Here is a 22,628-nt window from a genome sequence, read left to right on the forward strand (position 1 = left end):
GATATCAGTATTGCTTAACACGCAATACAAGGATAACCATATGAGAAGTGTTTAAGTTCTCATTATATCCAAATTGTGATAATGCAATAACATTTGTACCAATGTTGTATCACAACATAGTCATGACACATCCATGACTTACCAGTGATCCAACATGATTACTGGTTTGACTATCATAAGATCGTCACCTTATGATGTCTATATACAAGTGTTCAGTGTCTAAGAGATCGTCACCTCTTAGATATGAACACAGGTGGCAAGAAGCCAAGAGATAGTCCAGACATGACAAAGAAGTTTACACATTAAACATCTTAAATATATGTAAGTATAGATTACAAAGCAGATTACCTTTCTATCATACCTAAACCCTTTCTGAAGTGATCAACCTTCACTCTGGAAAGTGGTTTGGTTAGAATATCTGCAGTCTGATCTCCTGTACACACATATTCTAACTTTATCACATTCCTGTCAACCATATCTCGTACATAGTGATATGGGATCACAATATGTTTGGACCTGTCATGAAATACTGGATTTATAGAAAGTTTTATACAGCTTTGATTATCACACTGAATGACTGTAGGTTTCATAGGTTCTCCAAATAATCCCACAAGCAATTTCCTTAGCCATACTGCTTCTCGGGCAGCCATTGAAGCTGCAATATATTCAGCCTCTGTGGAACTCTGAGCTACTGAAGATTGTTTTCTGCTGATCCAGGATATCATGGCTGACCCTAAACTGAAGCAGCACCCTGAAGTGCTCTTTCTGTCAGTCACACTGCCAGCCCAATCTGAATCTGTAAATCCATGTAGATCTATGTCAACCTTTTCATATTTAAGACCAAGCTTTAGAGTACCTTGTAGATATCTCATTATATGCTTTACTGCAACCAGGTGTATCTCCTTAGGTTCACACATGAACTGACTTAAGGCATTAACAGCATAGCAGATATCTGGCCTTGTATTTACTAGATACATCAAGGACCCAATCATCTGCCTGTATTGAGTGGGGTCAGTAGGTCTTGATTCTGCTGCTGCTTCTTTAAGTTTATGGAAGTTGGTTTCCATAGGAGAGGTCATGGGTCTGCAGTTTAGCATTCTAAATCTTGTCAATATGTCCAAGGTGTACTTCCCTTGGTTCAGTACAATATTATCAGAATTCTGCCATACTTCCAATCCTAGGAAGTAATGAAGAAGCCCCAAGTCTTTCATATCAAATTCTGTGGATAGATCTTTCTTGCATTGATCTATTAGGTGATTATCTCCTGTAATTAATAAGTCATCAACATATAAAATTAATATTAACATATCACCTTTATTTCTTTTGAGATAGAGATTAGGATCTGCATCATTCTTAGAGAAACCCAGCTTTGAGAGATAGGTGTCAATTCTTTCATACCAAACTCTGGGAGCCTGTTTGAGCCCATAAAGAGCTTTCTTGAGTCTACACACATGAGACTTTGCATCATGAATTTCAAACCCTTCAGGTTGCTCTAAGTAGACTTCTTCCACGATCTCGCCATTTAGGAATGTTGTCTTAACATCCATCTGATGTACCTTCCACCCCTTTGCTGCTGCAATGGCTAGGACAGCTCTTACTGATGTGTACCTGGCAACAGGTGCAAATGTTTCTTCGTAATCTATTCCTTCCTTCTGTGAGAACCCTCTAGCTACAAATCTGGCCTTGTGTTTTTCAATACTGCCATCTGCAGCATGCTTGATTTTAAACAACCATTTAGAAGACACGACAGACTTCTTGGTTGGCCTAGGAACAATCTCCCAAACATCATTCTTCATAACGGACTGATATTCTTCAGTCATGGCATCTATCCATACTTGATGTTTGAGTGCATCTGAAACATTGTTAGGTTCAGCTTTAGATAGATCATTCATAAGTGCAACATAGTTGATGAATTTATTAGGCCTCTTGCTTTCCCTGAAGGTTCCTGAAGGAGCAGCGAACTTCTGAGCTTCTACTATAGTTTTGGTGGCCCATAGTGGTCTTTTCTTGCGATTATCTATAGGTGGGTCTTGTGTTTCACTTATAGTTTCCTCAAGATACTCCCTCTGAAGCTCAGGAGTAGGTTCTTCTTCTAGGTTAGGAGTAGGATTATGAATTTCAGGTTCTATTGTATTTTGGGCCCTTTTGAAGGCTAAATCTTCTTCGAAGATTACATCCCTACTGAGTTCAATATTTCTCTGCCCTTGTACATAGATTCTGTAGGCTTTAGAAGTTTCACTGTATCCTACAAGTATTCCCCTTTTTCCAGAGGGTTCTAGTTTTAGTCTTTTCTCTTTAGGTACATGAATATAGACCGGACACCCAAATATCCTAAGATGGCTGATATCTGGTTTTGTCTTGGTAAAGACTTCCTCAGGAGTTTTATCTTCAAGGTGTGAATGAGGACATCTATTTTGTATGTACACAGCAGTGTTAGTTGCTTCTGCCCAAAGGTTCAAGTTTAGATTTTGATCTAGTATCATGGCTTTGGCAGCTTCTACTATGGTCCTATTTTTCCTTTCAGCTACTCCATTTTGTTGTGGATTATAAGGTATTGTCAACTCCCTCTTAATCCCAAAATTTTTACAAAAGTCTTTAAATAGTTCTGATGTGTATTCCCCCCCATTGTCAGTTCTTAAGGTTTTAATTTTGTTTTCAGAGAGATTTTCTGTTAATGTTTTAAACTCTTTGAACCTACTTAGGATCTCTTCTGATTCTTTATATTTCAGAAAGTAGATCCATGTCTTCCTATAGTAGTCATCAACAAAAATTACATAGTACAAAAATCCCCCTAGCGAGGGTACGGACATAGGTCCACATACATCAGAATGAATTAACTCCAAAACTTTGCTAGTTTTCCTAGTACTATTCTGAAATGCATTTTTGGTATTTTTACCTAAGGCACACCCTTTGCATGCCTCTGAATGATATTGCTTCAACTTAGGTAGACCTGTGACAAGGTTTCCCATGGTTGACAAAGCTCTATAATTCAGATGACCTAATCTCCTGTGCCATACTTCATTTGCATTAGTTGCTTCATGGATCAATGCTAGATTGGGCTCTATACATAGCTCATACAAATAACCTTGTCTTCGACCAATGACCTTAGCGTCTTTGATGGAGGATCTCTTTGGCCAAGCCAACACCTTGTTTTCCATGAAGGTCACTCTGTATCCTTGATCTTCTAGTGCTGATATGGAGATTAGATTTCTTTTGATGCCTGGAACATATAGTACTTCTTCAAGTTGTAGTGACATGCCTGACTTCAGTTTGATGGTGCAGGTTCCAATTCCTCTGACTGGATGTGAAGAATCATCTCCGATGGTTACTTCCTCATCATCTTTCTCTATCATGGAGTCTAGTATTTCTCTAAAGCCAGTGATGTGTCTGGATGAACCACTGTTGATCACCCATGAGTTAGATTTGTTTGAAGTATGGCTTGTAAGTGCTGAGTAGAGGACATAGTTCTCGGAGTCATTTTCTTTTCTAGATTTCTTCACTTTTGCAAATGTGGCTTGCTTTCCTTTCTCCAGACAGTTTGCAACATAGTGTCCGAATTTGTCACACCTATAACATTGAACATGTGATAGGTCTTTCTTAGAAGTGTTCTTGCCTTGTTTAGCTTTTCTTTTCCTGAATTGCTTCTTTTTGTATTTTTTATTGATGTTTGTATTTAGGACTTGCAAGTCTTCATCTATATTCTTCTGTTTTATTCCTACCTTGTTCAATCGGGATTCTTCTTGTAGACAGTCATCTCTTAGTCTCTCAAACTTAGGATATTTAGACCTTGCACTGATGCCTTGGACGAATGTGCTCCATCCACTAGGCAACCCATCTAAAGCAATGAGTGTTAGTTCTTTGCCTCGGATCTCGTAGTCCAGAGTTGCAAGTCCATCTTTTAGAACCGATATCCGCATGAAGTAGGCGTTGATTGTCTCCCCTTTGTTCATGGTGATATGATTTATTTCTCGTTTTAGTGCTAGAGTACGACTTGCATTTGATATCTCAAATGTCTTTTCAAGTGCCTTGAACATTTTATAAGCCGTCTCTTGCTTTCTAATGATGGGCATTATATTATTTCTTACCCCATCCACTATTATTTTAATGGCCTTATCATTTCCCTCGATCCATGTGGATTTCTCGGTTTCATCTTCTGGTTGTGCACTTTCAGTTTGGACATATGAATCAACTTTGTTTTCTCTTAAAATCATTTTGATTCTAAACTTCCAAGCTGAAAAATCTTCGCTACCTCCGAGTCTATCTTCGAATCTGATAGCGTTGGCCATTATGGAAATGTGATGTAGTTTGTAACTTAGTCCTTGAATTTTATCAAAATTGAATAGCCTTAGGTTCGATTACCTTGGCTCTGATACCATGTAAAGTTATTTCAATTCCAATTAAAGAACAAGTTATGAACTATGTATGCTATAAATGGATATGAGGAATTATGTCAATGTCTGATAATTCTGATTTTATCTGCAGGTCTGAAGGAGAGAGATCATTTAATATTTTCTATGTCTACTCCAAATGAATTCAATTGGCATATATATCATTTAGGCAACCGGTCAATTGGTGTATTGACCGGTCATGCCTTTTAGGCATGACCGATCAATGCACCCATTGATCGGTGCCTTTGTAATTATACCATTAACACAATGCTGATTATCGGTTCAAAACACCCGATATTGTAATATCATAATATAATGACTGATCAATGTAATGAATCGGTTCATATAAACACCGATGATTCAAAGTGCACGATGTATGTAATCCAACCGGTGCAGTTGTTAACTAATGTTAATTCCAAATGAAGCGGTGTATTCATTAAACCCGATAACAAATATGCCCGATATAATTACGCCTGATAACAGATGTGAACCGGTGCCAATGGTTATGCACCCGATAGCAAGTATGTATCGGCTAATAACCCGATGACTTATAGCATTTAATATGCTATCGGGTTAATACCCCGATAGCATATTAATGCCAATTAATAATTGACATTAATATGCTATCGGGTTGTTGGCCCGATAGCATAATGATAAGTGATGTTTGTACAATCCGATAATCATATGCAATATAAATCTGACATGAAGCATGTAAATAACAGAACAAGGAAGGTTAGGAAGATCTTATCTTGCATAAGCTACCATGCATTAACAGTTCAAATCACTACTAACGGCATAAACACCATCAAGATGATGCATATCAATGAGCAAGTAGTAATTGAAGTTAAGCTTATAAAGAGTTCAGTCGACCACGCAAGATATTTCACAATCAATGAAATACTAGTAGCATGAACATAGGAATTCCACCATTAAACATTCATAAGATCTTCCATCCATCTAATTATCACCATCTAACATGAGGATCCAACAAGAAACCATGCAATTATGTAGAAGAAACAAGCATTCCACGGTATCTTCAATGTAAAGTATGTTTATTTACAAGTTTGGCAACAATTTTTGCTTTCTCCTCCTACTCTATTTCTAACTGCTGCTATCTACTACTTTCTACTAACTATCAACTACTCACTATTAATCTTTACAAATGAAGAAATGGAGCCTTATATAGTTCTCTCATTACAATGAGGGGCTCAGATTGATTCACAATCAATGGCCAAGATCGAAAGATAGAAACCCTAATTAGGGTTTGTTACACCCATTACAAAGCATTTAATGCTTGACCAATGACAAAATTACATTAAGTGGGACACATGTCCTTCCTTGAATTATTGACAAGTAGATGATGAGGGTAGGTGCATCGAAGTTTGTGCCCAAATGTGGTAGTTATCCTCCTTGATGGATGAGTCAAATGGATTGAACTTGGACACCTCAACTTGAAATGAAGTGATAGGATTGAAGATGACTAGGCGCCACCTTAGCAAGTTCTTTGTAACTCATCACAAATGTAGGTGATTGATGCATATCTCTTGATACTCAACATTATCAAGCACCTGCAGTGAAGAATGGGATGATGGTGGGAGATACACCCAAATTGCATCATCTTCTTGACTCAATCACCTTCGCCCTGGAGCTTCCATCTCTGATTACTCTTGCTATACTGGCAATGATTCTTGGATTTCTGAAGGAAATTCAAGATTGTGAAAATTTTCTTCCTTCAGCACGTGCATTCCTATGCTTGCTCTTGCATTCATCTCCATTCTATACTTTCATCTTAACCTCTCATATGTTGCAATCACCTTGAATGTATGGATCTTGTCCTTAACATTCCTTCTTCTTGCATGATTCGATCTCCTTGTTATGATGCTTGAGTCTTTGTTGATTTGTCTTGTATCTCTTGGTGTTGATATCTTTGACATTGATCCTCAAACTCATAGATCTTGATGAAATGAAGTGCATCACTTTATTGAACTCCTTTTCTCCGTGTAGCGGGTGTTGGCGTATGTATAGCTGCAGGAGAATCCTAGAGGGGCCGACTTCACCAAATGTACAATTAGCCTTCGGCTTTGCACATTTGGGGGTTGGCCGACTAATAAAGAAGGGTGATTGTATTTGATTAAAATTAAAATATAAAATCACATTAGATAGCTTTGAGGGCCGACCCTTTGTGAAAGGGTGCCTCTCTCTCATATATATATGAGGAGCAATCTCATTCCTGGGACAATCAATCAGTTAGTAGAAACATATGTAGTGTGCTCTGTGAAAGGGTGCCTCTCTCTCATATATATATGAGGAGCAATCTCATTCCTGGGACAATCAATCAGTTAGTAGAAACATATGTAGTGTGCTCGAGGGTGACGATAGGAGTTTATCGTCTATGGTTGGGAAGGCAACAAATCTGATGGTTTGCCTGTGGTTAAGCGAGCACTACCATTCAACATGGTATCAAAGCCAGGTTCAAGGGAAATTCAATCAGAAACAATTGTAGATTTAAGATCTCTTCCAAATCGAAAGGCGACTACAGAGGATAATGTAGTGATTACACTCGGTGACCTCCGCCCTTCACAGTGGCGTCGATCAAGCATCTTAACAAATCAGGTGACAATGAAGTGCGATCTGAATTAAGGAGAAGAATCGAATAGTCTCCAACCAGATAAGAAGGGGCATAGGAGATTAATTCTAATTCTGTCTTGACTATGTTTTTTTACTATGGCATCACTCTGAGTTCTTATGCAAGGTTTGAAAAGCCTTACTCCTTCCTTATAATTTTTAAAGGAATTTCCGACATGATTTGAGAAGTACTAAAGAGTCATCGATTGCACAAAGGAGATTGGCTTAAAAGGCAGAAATGAAGTTCTGAGCCTTAGTCATTATTCACCTAATTGACATTTCTTAGCATATATATAAAATTGTGGGAGTTTTGTCAGGTGCTACCATTAAGTCAGATTGGTATTGGCATTGAGAGTCGTTCATGGTTTTGTAGTATATTTGTATTGCTTTGGGAACCCAACCACTTCTTCAGAAACATTGGAGTCCAGAAAAGTCTGTCGATTCAAGTCTGGGCGTACTCATGTTCCTGAATTATTCTTGTGAACGTTATACAACTGTGTATATTCTTGACGTCACCATTATTGCAAGTCTCTTAGTCTTTTGTGGTGATATCATCCGCATCACACCTATCTTGTGGTTCAAATATTTGCTATTGCCAGCCGTGAGACTTCATCAGCTGTTACCATTGCTTGGGAGCTGCAAATTGCATTCGTGGACCTGCTGGGTCTTTACTTGGAGTTTTGTTATTTTGTGTATGGGGATGAGATATATGTGGACTTCCTTCAGAGTTTCTACCACTTCTAAAGACATTCACAATCAGGAGGCCTGAGATTATCATCGGCACCTTGTTACTATGTCAACTCTCATTCGCCATAGTCGAGACTTGGCTCATACTGTATCGAGCATTTCAATTCATCTCTAGTGAAGGTTCGTTGGGTCTAGTGCAGACCTGAAAACCACTTAAATGCAGCACTTGAAGAGATTCTGATTTAAATGAGATAAGTATTTCATGCTATAACTTTGATAATGAATCATGTATGCTTCATTAGATGAACTATTATTAATCTCTTTGAAATGCTTTCACAACAGACCAAGAAGCATAAGAGATTGCATTCAAGGAAGGAAGAACTTGATGCTTGCTGCCATGAGACTGAGTTGATGGTTGAAGACGTTTCTTCGAAGAGGAGGAATCAACATTCGGAGGAAGTCTGACAATCCATCAGAGGCAACCTTGGACGAGGAGGTCAGAAGGTTAAAATCAGATTCAGAAGGAGTCTGACACTTCATCAGAAGCAACCTTGGACGAGGAGGTCAGAAGGTTGATATCTGTTTCAGAGGGAGCCACATCATCATGAAGATTTGCTTAATGCATTCTTCTTTGCGAGAGAAGTTTGAGGTGAAAGCCCTTGTTAATGCATTCTTCTTTGCGAGAGAAGTTTGAGGTGGAAGCCCTTGTCAGTGCATTCTTCTCTGCGAGTGAAGTTTGAGGTTAAAAGCCCTTGTTCCGCCCTCTGGGAGTAGCCATGGTGGATGTCATGTGAGAGACTCCATGACTTAACACTTGTGTTTATTCACCCTCTGGGAGTAGCCATGGTGAATGTCATGATGAGATGACAACATCACATTGGGGATTTTGTGATGGACACTTGTGTTCATTTGCATTTCCACTCATGGGAGTAGCCATGATGGACCCACCCTCTAGGAGTAGCCATGGTGGTTGTGTTCAATTGTATTTCCATTCATGGATGGTCCCACCCTCTAGGAGTAGCCATGGTGGTTGTCACTATGTGACTCTGATATCGAGAAGGATTCCTCCCTAGCTAAGAGGGAGTGTTGGCGTATGTATAGCTGTGGGAGAATCCTTGAGGGGCCGACTTCACCAAATGTGCAATTAGCCTTCGGCTTTGCACATTTGGGGGTTGGCCAGCTAATAAAGAAGGGTGATTGTACATATTAAATAGCTTTGAGGGCCAACCCTTTGTGAAAGGGTGCCTCTCCCTCATATATATATGAGGAGCAATCTCATTCCTTGGACAATCAATCAGTTAGTAGAAACATATGTAGTGTGCTCGGGGGTGACGATAGGAGTTTATCGTCTATGGTTGGGAAGGCAACAGATCTGATGGTTTGCTTGTGGTTAACCGAGCACTACCATTCAACAGCGGGATCCTTGATCTCATTATCCCTTGTATGAGTGCTGCCTTTCTTTGTAATGGAAGTTCTCCTATCTGCTGCCTTGCATGAGCTTGAGACTTAGAGTACAGCAATGTCTTGAATGGTGTGATCTTGATGTTGTAAGTGAGCTGATGAGCCTTCACCTTTCCTTTCCATATGCTTTGCCAACTTAAGCATGCTACTCTGATCTCCTTCCAGTTAGACCTGCCTGCAAAACAAACAAGGGAAGCATCAAATCTGATATAGATAGGTTTCTCAGATCTCTTAATCTGAAATGCATTCTAAGTGTTTTAATCTTCTGATTTTGTGCCTGATTCTGATTTTAGTTTTTTAATGTGTTTCAAGATCAGATTCATGTCTGATTTTACTTTATTTCAGGTCTGAGACTTCACCTTTTGTGTCTGATTTTGATTTGAATTTCTGATTTGAACTACTTTACCTCTTAGGCATGGATTTAGGCATCAATTGGAAGTCACCCAAAGATTGATCGGGGATCTGGGATACCACAGGCAGCTGATATGAAGGCAGGTCAGAGATCTTACCCTTAACTGGAAGTTCGGACTTTCCAAGGGTCACTAACAATGGCAAAAGAAGATCGGACTTTTGGAGGAGCACAGGTTGGAAATGGTTGGACTTCTTGATAGGCACTGACAGTGCTTGCAATAAGTTCAGGTTTTTGAGACCCCACTGATAGTGGATGCAATCAAATCGGAGATTTGGATGAGCACTAACTGGAAATGGTCGGGGATTTAGGGGGTCACTGACTGGAAATGGTCAAGTATTTAGGGGGTCACTGACAGTGACAAAAAGGTGTCAACTTCACTTGTTCCATTAGCTGGTTTAAAGCATTTCAAGTCCTTGCTAGAAGATTTTGCCTAAGTCATTCATCACTACCCCCCCAAAACATCAAGCATTTACCTCAATCAATGTTCATCTTACCAAGTATAAGACTTCCACACCTTGATCGTGCTCGAAATGCTTTCAAGATGGTCGGACTTTCGAGACCCCACTGGCTGGGCATAAGGCGGTTCAGAGATTTGGATGAGCACTGACTGGAAGTGGCCAGGCTTTTCATAGGGCACTGACAGTGGTCGAGGTTTTCACCCCTCACTGACAGTGACTCAAAGATATCAATTTTACTCGCTCAATCACCTCAATCTCTTCAAACATCAAGCACTCACCTCTCCGACTCTAAGGATCCTTCATCATCAACCAAGCCTCCTCATGATTGTCTAAGCCTTCATCCTAATTGACTTGCATCTATCATCTCAATTCTCATGATTGATCTCCACGCTTACATTCATTGTTTCCATCTTTGATGATGATGATCAAATGAAATGATCATCATATATCATTCATTGCTAAGGCTTTAAAAGGCTACACTGACTCAACTCCAACCTTCACTTCCTAGCAATCTAAGACACTGCACTTCCTCAATCAAAAGATTAATAGCTAAAGACTCAACTAGATGACCAAACTAAAACTACTTACCTAGAAAGTAGAAAAAAGTGGGAATCCCCATTTGCAATGGAACAATGTGTGAAAGGGTCACAACAGGTACCAACCCCACCCCCATACCTCATTTATGAGGGAAGAATTGGGGGATGGGTTGTCCTAGTGTTTGTCTACTCTTAAATGAGGAATAGACCCTCATGAAGGAGTGGAGGGGAGTGTGACAAGTGTCACCTTTCACATCCAAGGATTCAAGTTGAAGCTTCCTATATCTTGTTGCAAAAATGAAGGATGAGTTGTTACCCACTTCTCCATTTTTAGAGAATTCTTGAGGATTTTGAGAAAGAAGAGCTTTGGGACAAGGAAGGATCCCTTTCATGTAGAGATGGAGGCCAGTGATGCATTGATTTGGAGATATAAGTCTTCCCTACTCCATTTACCCTTCCTGTTTATGTGTTATAAGATTGAGATAGGCTTGCAAGGTTCATCTCTAAGTACGATAGCCATTTTTATATATTATGTATATAAAAAAAAAAATTGTTAGTTGCATTTTTATGTGTCAAATTTTTGGGCATGACAGTCTTGAAAGGACAACAGGTGATCATTCTTATTGATAGTGGAGCCACTTATAATTATGTTAATGGGGAAGTGGTAAAGAGACTTGGTCTAAACACAGTCCCAATTGAAGGGTTTGATGTGAAGGTAGCTAGTGGAACAACTCTCTAATGTACTCAAAAGGTACCCCAAATGGAGTTGGCAATGGGATATAAATTGAAGGATGATTTTTATGTGATTGACATGGGCATGGAAGTAGTTTTGGGATGTCAATGGCTACATGCAATTGACAAATATGAGACCAGCCACCGAAAAATGGAGATCTCTTTCCAACGCAATGGAAAAAGGGTAGTGTTACATGGATTATCCAGCAAAGGAACAATGGAAATATCAGCCAAAAGGATGGAACAAGTTTTTCGTAAAAGACAAGTAGCTTGGGCAGCGGAATGCCTCATCACTAATACAAATGTTGCTAAGAAAGAAAAGGTTACCAATGTGCAGATCCAATCTATCCTAGATAAGCATAATAAGTGTTCAAAGCAGAGAAACGGGACTCGCCCGGACTCGCCCAAACTTGGCGAGTCCGAGTACGAGTCATGCTCGGCGAGTCCTAGGGACTCGGACTCGGACTCGTCCGAGTCTGGGGAGTAAACTCGCCAGACTCGCCGAGTTGGCGAGTTTGGCTCAAAATCGCCAGACTCGGCGAGTCCTGAGCCCCAAACTCGGCTACTGGCTGGGTTAATAAAATGACAAAAAAAAAAACATTTTAAAAAGTTTTTTTTAAAAGTAATAAGTTTTTTTGGAAGGGCGAAATTTGACATTTTGGTCTCTCCGTCAAGATTATTTTATGGAATATAACATTTAAGTATAAGTGACATTTCTTTCTTATACTTTAAGTTATATTCCATATATACTGTCAGGATGTTTGAGAGTGGTTTCGGGCCTCCAGGAGTTATATTGCAAAATCTAGTTTTTGGAGGATTCTTCAGTTTTCCAGACTTAGTCAAATTTCAGGATCAGGACATTCCAGACTTAGTCAAATTTCAGGATCAGGACATTCCAGACTTAGCCAAATTTCAGGGCATTTGAAGATCAGGATGACATTCCAAACTTTATCACTCACCAACTTGACCTAGCTTGGACCTTCAAGAATGATACTCACTCACCAAGCAAGACCCAATTAGCAACAAGAGCAAAACCAGGCCCTAAGGAAGACTCTCAAAGAGACCCTAATTCAGACTTGTAATAAGTTTTTTTGGCCTCGCGGGGCGCTGCCCCTCGACCTCGCCCTGTATCGCGACAGGGAGCGCTGCCCCTTGACCCCACCTTGGGGGCATTGCCCCCAAACCCCCGTCGAAAAATATGGGGGAAACTGCGTTGATAGAAGTAGAGAAAATTTAACCTCCGAGTCTGACACTGATTGGATCGACCAGGTAGATATAGAGGTTGAGACTGTAGCCATGGCAGAGGAGGAGCGGAGAGCACGAGCACAGACAGGAGATTCAAAGGCAGATAGTGACACGGATGTTCTTGATGTTGGTGAGCATGGCATGGTGTCACGGGGAGCGGCTATGGCAGTCGAATCATCCAGGACCTACCTTAGACGCCTTCGCAGGGGGCCGGGGCCGAAGGGTGCAGGCTCCTCTGAGCCATAGACTTGTAGTTGTATTTACCTTTGGTATTTGTATGAAACATTTGATGATGATCATATGATGACATGGATTTTTTATTCCATGAGTTTTTTAATATTGTATACATTTGACAATATTTATATATCTATGTTTGTTATTTTCTTCAGCTACAATTTGCGTTTATGCTTATGTGATTGATGTATACTTGTGTATGTAATCAAATGAGCCGAGTTTGATGATGTTATTGTGTCTTTAAGGTGTATTCAATAAAGGGTGTCTGAAACAAGTTTTAAATATTTAAAAATCTCTAAATTTCTTGAGTTTTTCACTATCCCGAGTCCAGCCGAGTCTGGAGCCGAGTCTGACGCCGAGTCCCGAGTTCGAGTCCAAGTCGGCCTTGCCGAGTCCGAGCCGAGTCCGAGTCCCGTTTCTTTGGTTCAAAGACATTCCTCCGAGACTACCCCCTAATAGGGGTTTCCAACATACTAATGAGCTTGAGGAAGGGGTAAAACTAGTGATGATCTCTCCATACCGCCATCCAAAGGTGTATAAGGAAGAAATTGAGAAGGCAATCAAAGAACTGTTGGATATGGGGCATATCAGGCCTGGTTCCATCCCTTTTGCATCTTCCATAGTGCTGGTCAAGAGGAAAGATGGAACTATGAGGATGTCTATTGATTACAGAGCCCTCAACACGAGGACAATCAAGAACCATTATCCTATTCCCCAAATTGATGAGCTAATTGATGAGTTGCATGGGGCAAGGTATTTCTCCAAGATTGATTTGCGTTTGGGATACCACCAAATCAAGGTTAGAGATGAGGATGTGCACAAGACAGCATTTAGATGTCATTATGGGCACTACAAACTTTTGGTGATGCTATTTGGTCTAATAAATGCAGCAGCAACCTTCCAATCATGTATGAATCAGGTATTATTTTGCAGTTAAGAAAGTTTGTTTTGGTCTTCTTTGATGACATCTTAATCTATAGCAAAACCTAGGAAGATCATTTCAAACACTTGCATGAGGTATTGAGTATTTTAGAACAGCAATCTTTCTATGCCAAAGCATCTAAATGTGAGTTAGGGTTGCAAGAAATATTGTATTTGGGATTTAAAATTAATGAACATGGAATGAGTGTGGATGAGAGGAAAATCAAAGAAATCAAAGAATGGCCTAGACCAAACAACTTAACCCAACTGAGAGGTTTTGTTGAGCTATGTAGCTACTATAGAAGATTTGTTAAAAGCTTTTCACAGCTTGCTGCCCCCTTAACCAATCTAACAAAGAAAGGAGCATTTTTATGTAGCCCTACAGGTCAACAGGCTTTTGATAAACTCAAAGAGGTAATGAGTTCTTGTCCGGTCTTAGCAACCCCAAATTTCTCACTTCCTTTTGTGCTGGAATGTGATGCTTCAGGTGAAGGAATAGGGGCTCTTTTGATGCAAAAGAGACACCCCATAGCATATGAAAGTAGGAAGCTAAAAGAGGTTGAGCATAAGTTCTCAATTTATGATAAAGAAATGTTGGCCATTACGCATGCTTTGACTAAATTCAAGCAATATTTGGTTTGTAACAAATTTGTGGTGAAGTCTGATCATAATAACCTGAAATACTTTCTTAGTCAAAGGGAATTGAATAATAGACAGCAAAAATGGGTGAGCAAATTTCACGCCTATGACTTTGACATTGAATATGTAAAAGGGAATAGCAATGTAGTGGCTGATGCCTTGTCTAGAAAACCTCATTTACATTCTATTTCTGACATATCTACTAATTGGAGGTCACTAATTACATCTGAGTATGTCAAAAATTCATTTGCTAAAGATATTTTGGAAGGCAAGGTGCAAGATGACACGTTCAAAACAGCAAATGAGCTGATTCTTTACAAAGGACGAGTGCACAACACACCTGGGTCTAAAATGAAGGAAAAGATTTTAAAAGCTTGCCATGATACCCCACCTGCCGGCCATCCAGGTTTCTATAAAACACATAAACAAGTAAGGGAACATTTTTCTTGGGGAGGGTTGAAGAAGGATGTAATGCAGCATGTAAGAGGATGCAAGGAATGTCAACAACATAAGGTAGAGCATGTGTTTCCAGCAGGATTATTGCAGCCTTTGCCCATTTCAAATTAGAAATGGGAGAGCATATCCATGGACTTCATCATCGGATTGCCAAAAGTCCAAGGTAAAGATTGTTTATATGTAGTCGTTGATAGACTCACAAAAGTAAGCTCATTTTCATGCTATATCATCAAATTTTAGAACACCTCAAGTGGCAGACCTGTTTTTAAGGAAATTTTCAGACTTCATGGGTTACCAAAAACAATTGTAAGTGACAAGGACAGCAAGTTCCTTAGTATGTTTTAGCAGGAACTATTCTGTTTGACAGGGACAGAACTAACACCCAGCACTAGCTATCATCCACAAACGGATGGACAAACGAAGGTGGTGAACAAGTGGATTGAGGGCTATTTAAGGAACTATGTAATAGGTCAGCAAACAACATAGATTAAATGGTTGCATTTGGGGGAATAATGCTACAATACAACTTATCATATGTCCATCCGAGTGACTCCTTTCAAAGCACTCTACGGCTATGATGCTACTTCCTTTGTGGGCCTGATTTTTACTAAGAGTAGAGTTCCTAGTGCTAAAGATGTGGTTCAATAAAGCAAGGACATTATGGAGGCCCTCAAGGAAAACTTGCAACAAGCTCAAAATCAACAAAAAAATGTATGCTGATAGGCATCGTACCAAAAGGGTTTTTGAGGTGGGAGACATGGTGTTTTTAAGGCTGGAGCCTAATAGACAGTCATCCATTAAGGGAAGTGAAGCAGAAAAGTTAAAACCACGTTTCTATGGTCCCTATAGGTCGGTAAGAAAGGTGGGGCAGGTTGCTTATGAGTTGGAATTACCACAATACCTTTCATGTTTCAAGCCTTAAGAAGGCCCTTGGATAGTAGATAACTCCCTCAATGGATTTACCTCTGCTTGATTATGAGGGCAAATTAATACTTGAACTTGAGACAATCCTAAACGTGAGAGAGAGGATGCTACGGAACAAAGTGATTCTAGAATACTTAGTGAAATGGAAGGCGCTGACACCAGAAGATGCAACCTGGGAATGGATAGAATTTTTGAACACCCCAATCTGAAATTGCTTGAGGTCAAGCAATTAGACAATGGGAGGACTATCATGATCCCATTTTGATGGGGGCTAGTCAGCCTCATGGTGGTGTTATCTAACACCCCACATTTGCTTAAAACCAAATAAATAAATTAGGAAATTTATAATAGATGAAATTATTAATAAATTTTCTAAATCGTAGGAGGCCAACCTGTTTGGGTTTGGTGGTAGTTTAATTTATATTTTTTGTTTTTTATTTTGTCTTTTTGTCAGCCGACTTGAGGTCGGCCATCTCCTTACCATAGCACACAAGCCTATATAAGGCGGTCTACTAGGGAGAGATGATATATTGGGTTTTAGACAAATCGCCTCTGTGCACACAGGCTATTGGGACAAAAATCTTCATAGACAAAGCCAAGTAGGACATCCACCCTACACAAGTAACTCTTTGACTTAGCATCGCAGCTTTCTATTTGGGCAAATTTTGATCTTCTTATTCGTTATCCAGGAGGTTTGAGGAATAAAGCTTTGGTAGACTACGAAGGAGGAACCTACAATCATCATAGGGCAAGGACCACTTAAGATACCTAGAGCAGACTCAGCCTGCATTTGCCTTTGTCTCTATTAGGGCAAAACCAAAGATATCAATAGCAGTTCGTGTAGACACATGAGCAACAAGGAGAATCGTTTCAACAAATCCATTACAAATCCAGATCCAGAGGAACCGCAACTATTCTAACCAATCCAGATTCACTTGTGGTATAAGTCTCCAAATCAATAATATGGCTTGGCAACTTCCAATGCCAAAGCATCGATCTGTATAGATTCCATTCATATCCATAGGTCATATGGAGGTTGTAATGTAAATCGGTCATAAAATGCAAAAAGACTGAACCTATAAATTAAGTTATTGGCTTTGAACTAGTATGGTGTAAACTTGTGAAAAGATCTATGTGAAGTCTGAGTTGCTTAGAATCCAAGCTTAATCTGTCAACTCCAGTTGGATATGTTTTGACTGTAAACCTGAGAAATCTATTGGCATTCTGAGTTTTATACGTCTGAAACATTTTCTGGAAAATTAATAATAACTGTATTGACTGCCTAAGAATTCTTTTAGATCTGAGTACAATGTTTTGACAGCTTTGCAAAAAGTTAGTTTTAGTTTCGACTGGGTATCTTTCAAGCCAAACCTCTTGTTATGCTGTTTGCTGCATCAAATGGTCTGCACTCTTCAAAAATCTCACTCCATCCTCAACAAGTTACCTTCTGCACCATCTTTAACTGGTTTTAGTTTGCAAAAGACCCTTCGATCTGCCCTTTCAGACACACGATTAGGCACAAACAAAACGCATAGCTTCCAAAAGATGACTCATGAACAACACTTGTGTATTACACCCAGCTGTCTATGCTTAAACGCCCAGCAATGAAGTCCTTTGATACCTAGGAAAGATAAGATGCTATCACCCAACAGAATACTTCCAACACCCAACATTGTTATCATTTAATCGACCATCAATGTAGACAACAAACGCCTCAAGAGGTTGCAAGTTCATGGCCAGCAAAATAGATTGATTATTTGCTGATAAAACCCTTGACCTGCAATTATTCTTTCACAGCCAGCCTTATTTGAAGTCAACCAACAAGAAAGGATTGCAAACACCCAGCAGGTTGTAATGGTGGACCAGCCCTTATTACCCACATCCAACATACAATAACTAGCGGCCAAGAACAATGAAGACAAAATCACCCATTAGTCATGATATTCAATGCCTCACAACATAAAACAAACTCATACAATAGTGACCAGCAAGTAAAACTTCAATCGCCCCATTTTATCTTCAATCTATGTAACTCTGAGCAATTTGTCTTGCCTACAAGACTTCACAAATTGTGGAAATCTCCAATCATTAATTCCAAGCATGAAACCTGTATTATTTCGCCGGAAAATCTTTTTCATGCAAACTAAAACCCTGAATGGATTTCACCATCGAACTTGATCTACTCCGTAAGGTTTTCATCCTAGGTTGCGCTTGAACAAACCTATTCAATCTCCACAACTATGGTTCCCAGAGAATATCAAATAATCAGAATGAATCAAATGAGATGCCTTATCCCAATTTATAATCTCCTCATGAACTTTTAGGAATTTAATATTTTAATCACCTTTTTTTTAAATAATAATTCTTATTGCTCCAAAAAGTGGCTAATTATTTTCTTTTCTGACCCAAGTCATTTAAAATCAATCTTAGAAATAATTAATTTAAATCCCTTTTTAATTTATGGTTTTTCAACAACTTATAATTAATCGTTTAATTATTAACTATTTCACGCACAACCAACTGAAGATGAGGAATATACAAAAACAGTCTGAAGGTTCCAATATACTCAGGAGCTCACTAGGGAATCTGAAGGTTCCAATATACTCAGAAGCTCACTAGGGACCCATCTTACTAAAAATAGACACTATCCAAATATAGCATTTTCCTCCAAGATGTTTGGAACCTGACATATTGAAATTGCTCCAAGAAAGCATCAATAGACTCAGCGAAATTTCCAAAGCTCAACACCAATAACTAAATTCCATTCTATAACTGCAATGCTGGAGTGACAAAAAATGGAGAGATTACAATGCACAAAACATAAGTTGAAAAGCATAACCTTATATAAATGCATGCAAGAATTGATCAAAATGCTTACAGCACTCAACCATAAGTTATTCTATTCCTTATGAAGCAAACGCTGCATACAGCTAAGACCTCTTTAGATATTTTGTCCCAGCATGACAATCACTGTGATGCTAAGTATTTTAAAAGTCACAATTGGAAATGTTCCTTTCATATTTGTTGCAAATGAATCAAGGATTATTCTCCCATTTCAATAGATGATTTTTCATTGTAAAGATACTCATCTTTACCTTTTTAACATTTGAATACCTTTCAAAAACCTTTAGCATTCCTATTTTTATTTTGTACTTATTTTAATGGATGCTTTTATGCTTATTATCACACTACAAAGCAAGGGGTATCGTGGAGCCGTTACATGAGTTATTTTTGTAGAGTAATGATCCCATAAAAAGAAGAAAATTATGTTATAGATTAATTTAGAATCATGTGCAATAAAATAGAAGCCCCTACTTAGATTCTAGATATAGAGGGGTGTCTTTGGGGTGGGGCTGAAAGTTTCCCCAACTTGCTTCTTAAAATTTTATTGCCACATCATTCATCTATAATTTTTAGATTCCTACCAATAAACCTTTAGATTCTACAATATAATTGTAGATTTAGCATTCCTTGTTGTTTAAATAATCGTGAGACCATGAGCTTCCTAAAATTTTGGAGCTTAAAATTTTAAGTTTGCCTGTTACAAAATCCATAGGACTCCTGCTTATAAAAGCTCCTCAAAATTCTTAATAGCACCCACTGGGACATTTTAAGAAGTTCCCCTCCATGGGACTGAAGCCTACGCATAATTTTATGAGCTGCTTATTTTTAAAACATTATCTTATACTGGATTTTCTTTGTAGCTATATAACATGCAAAAATGGCAACGTCTGGTAGGCATCGATTTCTATGTGAGATAACTTGCGCATTCTTTCTTCACACATGTGAACTTTCTCATATGCCTTGTTCTTTCATTTCATGTATGTGGATGCACTATCATTTTTTCTCTCACATTCTATCCTGCTAGTAATAGTTGGGGTCAAAAAAACGTTTCATCCCTTCCTCTTCATCAACCTCCTTTGGACATGTCATTTCAAGCTTCACTTTGGCGATGTCTTCCAATTATGATAAAGACACCTGCAGTAAATTAGTATCTTCCTTGCAGACCTCATAAATTGGAAGTTTAGGCAGAAATCTCCGGTAGATGCTAGGCTATTATGGTTGCATTCTACATTTCCAGCGATCCAATTCAATGCACAATTTCTTGGAGTTCTATCCTATATTAAGTGAAAATTAACATTTAAACTATGTTACAAAGAATCGGCATATTGCTGCAAAACTTCAACTCAACAATAATTTTTAAATCTCTCTTCTCCTGCCAGATATTTTCTGGTGGGAGTAAACTTTTTAGCATCATACTTCCTTGAAAAAACCTTTAGAACGAGTACAATAAGTTATGTTGCTAATGTTCATAATTTCATATATTTTGCTAAAATTATTAATCTTCTAGTTGAGGGATTGGTAATCCTGTAGTTCTTACCATTCACACATGCAAAGCATCATTTTAATATGATAAATATCTCCAAGCTCATCCTGGTTAGATTACGCCCACGGAAACATGGTTCCAGAAGTAGTTACCAGGTTCCAAAAGTTCAATTCATTTGAGAGGTAAAAAAAAGAGTTGGAAATTCAGAAGAAAAAAATAAAAGTCAAATGTCTATAGGAAGTGAAAATTGTGGACCTAGTCGCACAAATCGCCAGGCTTGATCACAGTACTCCATGTGCCCATACATCATTTTCAAAAAAATTAAAAAGCCTACACAAGTACATACAGAGTATTTACAGTTGATTAAATTAGAAAGGAGCTTAGAAATGGGTTGCACAGGAAAGGCATTTGCAGCGAGCTAACCTTGGTTCGAGCCATTCTGGTGTGGAATGGTTCCTTGGCGCCTTCACGACCCTTGCCCTCGAATGTTTATTGAAAATGACACACTATTTCCCTCGCTTTCTTCAATTTAATACTTAGTGACCATGCCGTCCTTTTGTGTTCATTGTGACTCGTAATGCAAAGAACTTAAACTTGCAAGACAAGCCACGCTTGGATTTTTATTTTTCATTTTCTAAAAACAAATTAATTAGATGTAAAGATAGCTTCAAAGGTCAAAAGTGGGAAGTGGATTTGAATAAATTGTAAAATAATTAGGTTTGTCTCTTAAAAATGGTAAAATATTGTGGTTTTTAGTTATAAGTACAAAATTATTTCAAATAGAGTTTCATTATATCATGGAGTGGTCAGCTTACAAGGATATTTTGATCAACTATATTGAGACGCTAAATGTGAACACTTTGAGTTATTTGTTTGAAGAAGAAAAGATAATAAGAGTTGCAGATTTCTTGATCAAGATACACAGTAGAAAATCCAAGATGCAGAAGGAAAAGAAGATTTAATAGGCACAATGTTTAGGGCTTTGCATGCTTTTCTTTGTTGGCTACATGTGGGTCATATAGGTTGTTTGGCCTCGTGGACGTTATTAAAAACATGCATTCACTCATTGCAAGGATGTGATAATAGAAAGTCTAAAGGCATAAGTCATTGAAGATTTTTTCATTTACAATTTGACTTCCACATCTCTTACTTGGTCCTTAGACCTTTATGTGCAAGAGTTATTAAATGTCAAGAAGAGGTTGGAGATCTCAAAAGTCAAAGGGTAGAAAAGGGACCACAAAATCCATGAAATCATGATAGTAAATCAATTCTTAATGGAAGGTAAAAAAGTTTTAAAGGAATACGTGGTAATGTTGCAAGAAGCTCTTTTGGTAGGGAAGCTTTAGTGGAAAAGCATGAAGGTAGCTTGGCAAACCATGAAAGAATTTGTAGTGGCAAATAAAAGTGTGATAAACTCTAAAACATCTCAAGATGAGGGGCAAACACTTCAACAAACAAATTTCCAAGGAGTGAAAGCAAGAGAAAATAACAAAGGAAACGTATCAACAGAATTCAAAACATGGGCTCAAGTCGATAGCCATTCTACTAGCATGAAGGAAGAAGGAAACACTTAGGCTGATAAAATGCAATAGTACAAAGAAAGGTAAGATAGAGAAGCAAATATAATTTTTAAAGGTATAAGACATTATGAGTAAATGAAAGTACTCCTGATCTTGTAAGTGACTTCTTAAAAGACAAGTTGCATTGGTAAGGACAAGTCTGCTAAGCGTGGAGGGTGGGAAAGGTATGTGATGAGAGGGCTACGTCTATAAAAATTATCATGTCAAGTGTGTATGACAAGTAACATTTATTAAACAAAAGAAGCTCTTAAGTGGCTCATGCTTCTTTCTATATGAGGATTCGACTATTAGACACCAATAGGAGAGAAGGGAGGAAGTGGCAAAGATAAGAGCAACTAAAGATCATAGCAAAGGGGCATGGTTGTACAAGGATAAAGATAGTATAGCCAATATTGGGCCATATGGTAAGGCTATTCAACAAGTTGGCAACAAAGAAATAACAATATATTGTATAGGAGGAAGCAAAAAAAAAGGCCAATATGGACAAATAGAGGTGCAAACTTGGAATTGAGTCTTATCCAAAATAAATAGCAACCAAGGCCTACCTAAGTTTCTCTAAGTTTAGTTTGTTGGACTCGTAGAGGTTATCCTTGAAGGCAAGGACCTATTGCAAAAGGTAGAGATAATTTATCTCATAGAAATGCATGAGCATAAAGAGTGCAAGACTCCTTTGTTTAAAGGTTATATGAAGTTGGCAATTTGTAACAAGATAGAGAGGAATGGTGGTGCAGTTCTTGTAAGGATAAAGATATTGTTATCACAAAAGCTCTCATTGATGAGCTATCAACTCAGCAACCTTGTGAAACATGGAAACAACCCCGAAGTGTGGGACCTTGCACAAGGGGTTGAATCTCCAGAGAAGGTCGGCTTCCTTCTCAATCCAGGTGCAGGTGTTGAACCAACCCAACACTTCAAAACTTACTCCTAAGCCTATCCTAACAACTTGCAGAGGTAAAGGGAAGAGAGAATTGTTTTAAATAAAAGGAGGTGATGCATGAAGAAG

General features: G+C 38.6%; 1 protein-coding gene across 7 annotated transcripts in view; it reads right to left on the reverse strand.

The window, feature by feature from the left end:
- The window catches only part of LOC131076270 (ATP-dependent DNA helicase 2 subunit KU80), an 81,139-nt gene extending 60,515 nt beyond the window's left edge, over positions 1-20,624 (reverse strand). For 2 of the 7 annotated variants that reach the window (XM_058013369.2, XM_058013361.2), the window contains exon 1: positions 20,469-20,624. In XM_058013369.2, the coding sequence (XP_057869352.2) occupies positions 20,469-20,483 (15 nt within the window). In that variant the 5' untranslated portion in view covers positions 20,484-20,624. Of the gene's footprint in view, positions 1-20,300; positions 20,376-20,468 lie in introns of all 7 variants that reach the window. The other 5 variants (XM_058013364.2, XM_058013362.2, XM_058013367.2 and 2 more) reach the window with 4 other exon arrangements.
- Positions 20,625-22,628: the final 2,004 nt, after the last annotated feature.

Source organism: Cryptomeria japonica, chromosome 4 (genome assembly GCF_030272615.1).
Source record: "Cryptomeria japonica chromosome 4, Sugi_1.0, whole genome shotgun sequence".
Classification (NCBI taxonomy): domain Eukaryota; kingdom Viridiplantae; phylum Streptophyta; class Pinopsida; order Cupressales; family Cupressaceae; genus Cryptomeria; species Cryptomeria japonica.